The 11170-nt window shown below is 48.1% G+C and overlaps 1 protein-coding gene across 1 annotated transcript; it reads left to right on the top strand.

Moving 5' to 3' along the window:
• The first annotated feature begins 480 nt into the window (after positions 1 to 480).
• On the top strand, positions 481 to 2425 carry LOC123158410 (proline-rich receptor-like protein kinase PERK2). The gene is made up of 2 exons (XM_044576410.1): positions 481 to 1005; positions 2337 to 2425. Exons 1-2 carry the CDS (start codon positions 507 to 509, stop codon positions 2423 to 2425), a joined length of 588 nt encoding a protein of 195 aa, XP_044432345.1. The 5' UTR covers positions 481 to 506.
• Positions 2426 to 11170: the final 8745 nt, after the last annotated feature.

Raw genomic sequence — 11170 nt, 5'->3', positions numbered from 1 at the left:
CGCGCGCGCGCCGCCCCGCGCCCGTCGCCGGCCGCGGCCTCTGTAACGCCCCGAGAATCATGCCACAGTAATCTCCCACTAATCACGCCATGTCATCATGATTACCTTGCTAGTTGCCACTTGTTCAAAACATCAAGTCCAAAATTCAAATTTATCAAACATACAAACTGAAATGTTCAAAGTGTGGCAAATATTCCAGAACTAATTAAGGTGGTGACCCCACATTTTTGTAAAGTATTAAAATGCCCTTTTGTGAATATAAAGTGGGTTTAACAATTAATTAAATGCCTTTTCTAATTTATAAAATATTGAACTATTTTATTTGAGCCAAACTTTTTCTGCCATCTAAGGACATTGTCTAGTATTTATATGACATGATTCACATTTTACAAAAATTGTTTGGTGGGTCAACTAAATGCAAAACAGGAGCTCAAAAACAAACAGCCACGAAATTGAAAAACAAAGGTAAAAAAAAGCAAAAGGAAACAGCCCACCCCCTTGTCCCCATGGGCCTTAGCCCACCCAGCCGGCCCAACATCTCAGCCAGCCCACCTACCCCATCGGTCGCCTTCGCCTACTGTTCTCCTGGCGCGACCGCTACAGGGACACGTCCCTGTCGGACCAGCTCGCCAGCGCCGCCTCGAGGGGATAAGGGCGCCGTCCCCTCGACGCCTCGAGCCCTCCCGTCCACTCACCGCTCCCCACTTGCGCCCCCTCGCTCTCTCTCTTGCCCACGCACTCGTCACCTCCTCCAGATCCATCGCCGAGCACGGTCGTTGCCGCTCGCCTCACTCTGCCATGGCCAGCAGGCACATCTCGCCTCGCCGTTGCGTCCACAAAGACCGCCGTCGTCTGCTGCGTCTACTACGGAGACGAAACGAGCCGGAACCCCTTCCATCGTTGAGCCGGCCCTCTGCTTCCACCTCCGGCCACCGAAGGCCGCCGCCGTCGTTCTGCTGCACCGAGCCTCCCCCGAGCCCGCTCATGCACATCTGCAGGTCCGCGGTGAGCAACAACGTCGATCCCCCTTCTTCCCTGTCGTTTACCGTGCCTGTAGACCTCGTTGCCGTCATGGTCGAACCTGCAACCGCCGACGAGCTTGCCGTCGTGGCCTCAGCCGCGGTCGCGTGCGCACGAGCTCACTGTCGAGCTCCTGCGATTCCCAAGGAGCCCGACGTGCGCACGCACGCAGCCCCATGAACCCCCCTTGCCCCCTGCGCTCGACCTCACCGAGCTCCAGCTTCGGCCGCCCCGGCCCCGTTCTACGCGCTCACGCGTACGCCGTGCAGCGCCGCGCCCGCCGCCCAGCTCGTGTGCATGCAGTTGCTGCTCTACTGAATGTACTGCTGCTGCTGAATGTGACTGTAGCTATATGGCTAGCTTTAGGAATTTTACACTGACTAACCTCCTAGACAGCCTCTAAACTGCTGTTAATTAACTGTTGACAAGACTAAAATAAATATAGGTAGAAAGTACAGTTGACAAACTTCATTTTACCCCACTGGACCAAATCCATTTGATGTGTGGTTTAAATGCTATGAAAATCACATATTGCTACCTTCGGTCAATAGAGAACATAATTAACACCTAGCATAGTGTGGCTGCGTGTCGTGTGTGGTCTGTGCGTGTGTGCACAACCAGCCTCACGGCTGTGCCACCAGGCCGGCCCTTGTTTAGTTTAGTTGGTAATACTTTAGTGCTCAATTAGTATAACAACAAATGACAAGTGGTCCCCTCTGTTTATTAGCTTTAGTTAGTTGTTCTAAAAAGGCTAAGTCTATGATAAATGGGCCCCGCTGTTAATTAAGCAAGGTTTCCTAAAACTACTAAACTTAGAGTCAATGACATGCGGGCCCACTTCTACTATTCATCGGTTGACTAGTCTCTGTTGACCTGGTCAACTGGGCCCTCTGGCCCCATCTGTTAGCCACATATGCACAATGTTGGGTACACTTCTGTGTACCCGTAGCATTTACTGTATATTTTCAAAATAATAATAAGTTTAAAAATCATTTAAAACTTTGAAATTCAATTTAAGATAATCCGTAAATCGGATGAAAAAGTTTTACACATGAAAGTTGCTCAGAACGACGAGACGAATCCGAGTACACTCTCCGTTCATCTGTCACGTGCCCCTATCATAGAGAACATGCAACTTTCCCCCTCCGTTTCATCTGTCCGAAAAATGCAAACTTCGGGAAAACATTCCCGAATGTTATCCCCCTTCGCCGGTAACGTGTAGCACCACGTTAGAACGCATCTAGCTCCGCCTGTTGTCCTGTTATGCTCTTGCTTGCTATGTATTTACTGTTTCTCCCCCCTCTTCTCCCCGGTAGACCCTGAGACTGCCGCTGATGCCGCTATGTTCGAGTACATCGACGACGACCCCTCCTTGCCAGAGCAACCAGGCAAGCCCCCGCTTTGATCATCCCGTTATCGCCCATTCCATTCTCTCATGCTTGCATTAGATTTTGCTATTGTTATTGTTTGCTCCTATTCTGATGCATAGCCTCCTTTTGTAACCTGCTTATTGTTACCTTACCGGCTTATCCTAAACTGCTTAGTATAGGTTGGTTAGTGATCCATCAGTGACCCCCACCTTGTCCTTGTTGCCCCTGCTTCATCATTGGAGACCCGATCAACGGGATCGAAGACCAGGCCCCGGCACCGCACATCACTTTCCCCTTAGTTGCTCGACACTACTGGGATACTATCGAGTGCCGAGGGTGAGACCTCTACAACACTTCTGATGTTAACCCTGTAGTGTAGCTATTCGGTCGTGGTCATCGAGGGTGATTTCCTCTTTAACCACTTCCGATACGACTCTGTCGTGCAACCCCTCAAGTGTGAACCTCGAGGGTGATTCCTCTACGTTCACCTTGATGATTACATTGAGTGGAACCCACCGAGGGTGATTCCTTGGGTTTTCCTCTTGATGTTTGGACACACGGATACTTGGACTTTACATCTGTTACTTGAAAAGTGATGTGGAGACGGGTTGACCTGGAAGGTGCCCGTGAGATAATTACGAGGCGTGGCCGGGCATTCTTAGCCCTTGCCGCAAGTCCTCGAGACGGGGCAACGGGGTCACTTCTTTCGTGAGTCTCTGCTTGTTACCGCGCGTTCCTAATCCACTACGATTTGGATATTTGATCCGAGGGGCCTCTGGCCTGATAGCACTAACCATCACGTGGGCATAGTATGGGCGTTCTGCGTCGTATACATCAGCCAAAGCTTAATAGACATCAGCGACTGAGTGGCGCGCGCCGGGTTGGACTGCGCAAGCGCCTGCCTTGTTGAAGGAGGTAGCTAGGTCTGCTCACCGGCCGCGTACGCAACGTGCAGGAGTTTCCGGGGAGATGGCCCATGACCCCTGGGGGCATAGGTTTAGTCCGGCGTGCTGACCTCTCTGTTAAGTCTAGGTCGGGTTGCGGCGTATTGTTTGGCCGAGGCCGGGCATGACCCTGGAAAGTGTGTCCGGCCGGAGTCAATCGAGCGTGGTGGGTAAGTTGGTGCACCCCTGCAGGGAAGAACTAATCTATGCATAGCCTGTCCTACGGTAACGGACACTTGGAGTTGTATCCCGATCGATACAACTAGAACTGGATACTTGTGATGAGAACTGGATGGTGATGAGGATTTGATTGAGATGATAATTGGATAGTATGGCTCTGGGATTGCTTTCTCGCAGGGAGTCGAGAAAGGATCTCTGGCCGAGGTTGATAACACTACTACTACTTTACCTTATGCTACTCTACTCCCTCTTGTTTGCTGCAAGATGGTGGTTTCCAGAAGATGCTAGTCTTCGATAGGACTAGACCTTCTCTCTATTCTGGCATTTCTGCAGCCCAGTCCACATATACAGCCTTCCTTTGATAATGTTGCATATGTAGTGTAGATCCTTGCTTGCGAGTACTTTGGATGAGTACTCACGGTTGCTTTGCTCCCCCTTTTCCCCCTTCTTTCTTCTTTCTGGTTGTTGCAACCAGATGGTGGAGTTCAGGAGCCAGATGCCACCTTTGACGACGGCTGCTACCCCGAGGGTGCCTACTACCACGTGACGGTCGCCGACGACCAAGAGTAGTTAGGAGGCTCCCAGGCAGGAGGCCTTGCCTTTTCGATCGTAGATGCTTTTGTGCTAGCCTTCTTAAGGCAAACTTGTTTAAGTCACGTCTGTGCTCAGATATTGTTGCTTCCGCTGACTCGTTTGTTTTCAAGCTGATGTATTCGAGCCCTCGAGGCCCTTGGCTTGTAATATAAAGCTTGTATTATTTTAATTTGTGTCTAGAGTTGTGTTGTGATATCTTCCCGTGAGTCCTTGATCTTGATCGTACACATTTGCGTGTATGATTAGTGTATGATTGAATCAAGGGCGTCACAAGTTGGTATCAGAGCGACCTGCCTGTAGGTAGCCCCCTTTCCAACTCCTTGGCCGAAGTTGAGTCTAGTCAATGAAAGACTTTTACTAACTTGGTTGTGTGGCTTACGGGCCCACATCGCCATTGGGTGGTATTAGGATCATTTATTCCTTTTCCTTACTCTGGGATTCCGATCTCTCGTCTATTCGGGTTAAACATTTTACTAACTCTGACATTAGGTTCTCGTACCCACTTCCTCCCGGGGAGCCCTGACATTACCACTGATCGCTTGCTTTGCCAGAAGTTTCTGCAGATACTCCTTAATGTTTTTCGAGACCCTGTGCCCACTGCCTTGCAGTTCCTGACCACAGATAATCCCCGTGAATGACATCCTTGCCGCTTGTACCTTCATACCCAGTTGCTCCTATTATTACAAGATGTACTCTCCGGTGTTTCGAGAATCCTTTGTGCCTTCTGCCTTGCGGTTTCTTTTTGCACTACGGATAATTCGCCGAACCCGTTCATCCCCAGTTGTTCACATGATTTCCAAAATACTTGGAAATACTATGTGATCTTCCAAAAAATCCTCTGCAGCCTATTGCTCTTGATTTTCCTTGCCTGCTTGCATTAGGATTAATTCCATATGTCTAGCAATATTCTTTAAAATTCTTTGTGGCTGTCATTCTAATCCTATGGATTCAACGTGTGAGCAAATACTCGCAATCATCAATTAATCCTTGGAAATTTTCTTTCCGGCTTCAACATCGCTCCGGTTATGAGCTGGTTCTTGCCCAATCAAGACTTGATCGGGGCCATATTTAAGTCTATTCAACTTACTCACCTTTTGATCAGAGCCTCTGCTTCTGATCCTTCGACTTGAAATCATAACTCCTTTGTACTCAAGCATCAAATTATTCAGATGTTTCTATAACCCGCTGTCTTTGCATTCTTTCTTCTTCTGGGTGAGTATCGATACTCACATCAGATCTTTTATGGACCACCATATCCTTGGTTGGATTATTATCCGACAATGTATTTCATATTCATTAAACTTGTGAGTTTTGCCCTGACACATAATGCCTTTGGTAAATTCTATCATCTGCTTTTGTCAACCATGCTCTGCTTTCGAGCTGGTATATTTTAATCCAGAAGTTAGTGGTATATGTTCCTAAGATACCCCTACGGGTTGAACCTATGCCTTCACTAATCCATGTGAACTCGAAAGAGATGTGAGTCATACTCTTCTGGTGCTTCACCAGGTAAATCTTTCGCACTACAATTTCTTCGAAAACGAGGAGTGAATGAAAGGTTATGCATTGAAGAAGTGGGAGTCGACCTTGAACTTTGTGTTCATGCCCATGGACACGAGGTAGATCTTATCATGGAAGCTTCTCTTAAAATTAATTATCTCCTTGGTATAAGTTCATCTTATTTCTGGGTTTTGGTCCTTTGCAACCGTGGACCCGACCATGATTAGTCTCCCTTGATTCCATTTCTCAGGCAAGTTAAAGCACTTGTCTTTTGCAGGTCAATGTATCCCCGCAACCTCTATTTTGATCTTCCTTCGGGTATTACCCTTCGGTATCTCGAGAATATCAAAGAACTGTGTTGCTTCCTATTAGTCTCCATCTAGTATTGCTACTCACCGATTTCATTTCCCCCAGGATCTGAGTTTTTAATCACTCAAGGACACCGGTAAGTGAATCGGTTGGATCGATTCCGCACTCCGATTCTATAACTAAGTAATTTTCATTACTTCCGAGTTTAATAATCCTTCAAGTCATTCCTAGCCTGGTCGTCTATGTCAATATCGTGCCAAATTTTAACTGTGCTGCCTGGTTCTTCTTCCCGGAGCACAATTTTGACGATGAGCTAAGCCTACATCGACTTTCCTCGTCATATCATTTTGTCTTGAATAGCAAGCTTAATTTCGAGTTTGTGTCATACCCGTGGTTCCAATAACCTTTCGCTTCATCATTCCTTTGACTTGATGTCATCGCCGATCGATTACATCTTCATTAAATCTCTCGACAAATGTTTCGTGATCATCATCAACATTCTGAGCTCTTCCAGGATATCAATCGAATTCATGATGAGAAATACAATCCTTGCCCCTCGATGATTTAAGTTATCATCGACAACATTCTTGCCCTCCCCAACACAAACTTGTTCACATAATTTTGGTAATACACCCTTTTTGACATGTCGATGGATTGTTGCTGAGCCCGTCGGCCACACCCTCATCTTTTCTTTGCTGAAATTGTATGACTTATTTTCTAAGTTGTTTCCGATGGATCCTTTGTGTATCTGAAGTCCGACCTTTCCCTGATGACCATGTCAACACTATCCCGGAACATGTGTGTGGTACTCCGATCATCAACAAGAACATTGGGAGTGCAATGCTAACTATTCTTGATCAATTATCCAATCACCATTGTATGTGTAAACCTCATAAATTCCTTGCCCCTTTGTCTAAACGGTTTAATACTTGGAGTCCAATCATGCTCTGCCTTTCTTTGGGAAAGTTATACTCTAATACTTGGGTATAAACATCTTTCCTTTCCATTGGTCTAATTATCATAATAATCACATATTCCTTTCCATTGTTTTGTTTAACCTATCTTGTGATCCATATGTTCTAAGCAGTAATAGTTCCCGGCTTATGTAAACACCTCAGTGTACAATTGGTCAGTAAGACCTTGTTATTATTGCTGTTGACATTCCGGTAACCATCGATGGACGAGAACTTCGCCTATTGGTCCGCCTCGTTTAATCGAGCAGGAAAATGGTTCTCTTCGTCCCTCGCCCTTGGTACCAACGTTGTTGGCGACATAACTGACAGACTATCCCCTGACATGCCTTTCCCTCATGACCGTGCAAGATGTCACCACCCTTCCTGCATTTAACCCACATGGTGGGCCCATAACCCACAGTTCCACTGGATCGAAACCTGACTCTCCTGTACATCCTTAATTCCGAAGTATCCTTTGCTCTTAACCTTGTGTGTTATCATGAGCCACCCTCTGAGAGATGATCTATTCCCAATGCTCTGAGCCCCCCTTCTCATACTCTGTTCAGGTATCGATCGTTTGTACATTCACATGAAACTTCCTATTGTACCTTCATACTTTGCTCTTGATGTTTTCTGAACTTTCGACTCGAGAGATACTTCTGCCACATTCCCTTAATTGTTCACGAGATGATTAACCCTATAAAGATTAGTCCTCCTGAAGTTACCCATCACTTCCCCACTTAAATCTCGGGACGAGATTTCTTGTAGTGGAGGAGATTTGTAACGCCCCGAGAATCATGCACAGTAATCTCCCACTAATCATGCCATGTCATCATGATTACCTTGCTAGTTGCCACTTGTTCAAAACATCAAGTCCAAAATTCAAATTTATCAAACATACAAACTGAAATGTTCAAAGTGTGGCAAATATTCCAGAACTAATTATGGTGGTGACCCCACATTTTTGTAAAGTATTAAAATGCCCTTTTGTGAATATAAAGTGGGTTTAACAATTAATTAAATGCCTTTTCTAATTTATAAAATATTGAACTATTTTATTTGAGCCAAACTTTTTCTGCCATCTAAGGACATTGTCTAGTATTTATATGACATGATTCACATTTTACAAAAATTGTTTGGTGGGTCAACTAAATGCAAAACAGGAGCTCAAAAACAAACAGCCACGAAATTGAAAAACAAAGGTAAAAAAAAAGCAAAAGGAAACAGCCCACCCCCTTGTCCCCATGGGCCTTAGCCCACCCAGCCGGCCCAACATCTCAGCCAGCCCACCTACCCCATCGGTCGCCTTCGCCTACTGTTCTCCTGGCGCGACCGCTACAGGGACACGTCCCTGTCGGACCAGCTCGCCGGCGCCGCCCCGAGGGGATAAGGGCGCCGTCCCCTCGACGCCTCGAGCCCTCCCGTCCACTCACCGCTCCCCACTTGCGCCCCCTCGCTCTCTCTCTTGCCCACGCACTCGTCACCTCCTCCAGATCCATCGCCGAGCACGGTCGTTGCCGCTCGCCTCACTCTGCCATGGCCAGCAGGCACATCTCGCCTCGCCGTTGCGTCCACAAAGACCGCCGTCGTCCGCTGCGTCTACTACGGAGACGAAACGAGCCGGAACCCCTTCCATCGTTGAGCCGGCCCTCTACTTCCACCTCCGGCCACCGAAGGCCGCCGTCGTCGTTCTGCTGCACCGAGCCTCCCCCGAGCCCACTCATGCACATCTGCAGGTCCGCGGTGAGCAACAACGTCGATCCCCCTTCTTCCCTGTCGTTTACCGTGCCTGTAGACCTCGTTGCCGTCATGGTCGAACCTGCAACCGCCGACGAGCTTGCCATCGTGGCCTCAGCCGCGGTCGCGTGCGCACGAGCTCACTGTCGAGCTCCTGCGATTCCCAAGGAGCCCGACGTGCGCACGCACGCAGCCCCATGAACCCCCCTTGCCCCCTGCGCTCGACCTCACCGAGCTCCAGCTTCGGCCGCCCCGGCCCCGTTCTGCGCGCTCACGCGTACGCCGTGCAGCACCGCGCCCGCCGCCCAGCTCGTGTGCATGCAGTTGCTGCTCTACTGAATGTACTGCTGCTGCTGAATGTGACTGTAGCTATATGGCTAGCTTTAGGAATTTTACACTGACTAACCTCCTAGACAGCCTCTAAACTACTGTTAATTAACTGTTGACAAGACTAAAATAAATATAGGTAGAAAGTACAGTTGACAAACTTCATTTTACCCCACTGGACCAAATCCATTTGATGTGTGGTTTAAATGCTATGAAAATCACAAATTGCTACCTTCGGTCAATAGAGAACATAATTAACACCTAGCATAGTGTGCTGCGTGTCGTGTGTGGTCTGTGCGTGTGTGCACAACCAGCCTCACGGCTGTGCCACCAGGCCGGCCCTTGTTTAGTTTAGTTGGTAATACTTTAGTGCTCAATTAGTATAACAACAAATGACAAGTGGTCCCCTCTGTTTATTAGCTTTAGTTAGTTGTTCTAAAAAGGCTAAGTCTATGATAAATGGGCCCCGCTGTTAATTAAGCAAGGTTTCCTAAAACTACTAAACTTAGAGTCAATGACATGCGGGCCCACTTCTACTATTCATCGGTTGACTAGTCTCTGTTGACCTGGTCAACTGGGCCCTCTGGCCCCATCTGTTAGCCACATATGCACAATGTTGGGTACACTTCTGTGTACCCGTAGCATTTACTGTATATTTTCAAAATAATAATAATTTTAAAAATCATTTAAAACTTTGAAATTCAATTTAAGATAATCCGTAAATCGGATGAAAAAGTTTTACACATGAAAGTTGCTCAGAACGACGAGACGAATCCGAGTACACTCTCCGTTCATCTGTCACGTGCCCCTATCATAGAGAACATGCAACTTTCCCCCTCCGTTTCATCTGTCCGAAAAATGCAAACTTCGGGAAAACATTCCCGGATGTTATCCCCCTTCGCCGGTAACGTGTAGCACCACGTTAGAACGCATCTAGCTCCGCCTGTTGTCCTGTTATGCTCTTGCTTGCTATGTATTTACTGTTTCTCCCCCCTCTTCTCCCCGGTAGACCCTGAGACTGCCGCTGATGCCGCTATGTTCGAGTACATCGACGACGACCCCTCCTTGCCAGAGCAACCAGGCAAGCCCCCCCTTTGATCATCCCGTTATCGCCCATTCCATTCTCTCATGCTTGCATTAGATTTTGCTATTGTTATTGTTTGCTCCTATTCTGATGCATAGCCTCCTTTTGTAACCTGCTTATTGTTACCTTACCGGCTTATCCTAAACTGCTTAGTATAGGTTGGTTAGTGATCCATCAGTGACCCCCACCTTGTCCTTGTTGCCCCTGCTTCATCATTGGAGACCCGATCAACGGGATCGAAGACCAGGCCCCGGCACCGCACATCACTTTCCCCTTAGTTGCTCGACACTACTGGGATACTATCGAGTGCCGAGGGTGAGACCTCTACAACACTTCTGATGTTAACCCTGTAGTGTAGCTATTCGGTCGTGGTCATCGAGGGTGATTTCCTCTTTAACCACTTCCGATACGACTCTGTCGTGCAACCCCTCAAGTGTGAACCTCGAGGGTGATTCCTCTACGTTCACCTTGATGATTACATTGAGTGGAACCCACCGAGGGTGATTCCTTGGGTTTTCCTCTTGATGTTTGGACACACGGATACTTGGACTTTACAACTATTACTTGGAAAGAGATGTGGAGACGGGTTGACCTGGAAGGTGCCCGTGAGATAATTACGAGGCGTGGCCGGGCATTCTTAGCCCTTGCCGCAAGTCCTCGAGACGGGGCAACGGGGTCACCTCTTTCGTGAGTCTCTGCTTGTTACCGCGCGTTCCTAATCCACTACGATTTGGATATTTGATCCGAGGGGCCTCTGGCCTGATAGCACTAACCATCACGTGGGCATAGTATGGGCGTTCTGCGTCGTATACATCAGCCAAAGCTTAATAGACATCAGCGACTGAGTGGCGCGCGCCGGGTTGGACTGCGCAAGCGCCTGCCTTGTTGAAGGAGGTAGCTAGGTCTGCTCACCGGCCGCGTACGCAACGTGCAGGAGTTTCCGGGGAGATGGCCCATGACCCCTGGGGGCATAGGTTTAGTCCGGCGTGCTGACCTCTCTGTTAAGTCTAGGTCGGGTTGCGGCGTATTGTTTGGCCGAGGCCGGGCATGACCCTGGAAAGTGTGTCCGGCCGGAGTCAATCGAGCGTGGTGGGTAAGTTGGTGCACCCCTGCAGGGAAGAACTAATCTATGCATAGCCTGTCCTACGGTAA

This window comes from Triticum aestivum, chromosome 7B (genome assembly GCF_018294505.1).
Source record: "Triticum aestivum cultivar Chinese Spring chromosome 7B, IWGSC CS RefSeq v2.1, whole genome shotgun sequence".
In the NCBI taxonomy this organism is placed as follows: domain Eukaryota; kingdom Viridiplantae; phylum Streptophyta; class Magnoliopsida; order Poales; family Poaceae; genus Triticum; species Triticum aestivum.
This window is presented reverse-complemented; position numbering and strand designations above follow the sequence as displayed.

What these genes read in the sequence shown, in the direction of transcription:
- LOC123158410 (XM_044576410.1), top strand. Translation starts at nt 507, where the DNA reads ATGGGCCTTAGCCCACCCAGCCGGCCCAACATCTCAGCCAGCCCACCT. An exon ending in TGCACATCTGCAGGTCCGCG is followed by an intron (nt 1,006 to 2,336) that starts GTGAGCAACAAC and finishes TCTCCCCGGTAG; the next exon opens with ACCCTGAGACTGCCGCTGAT.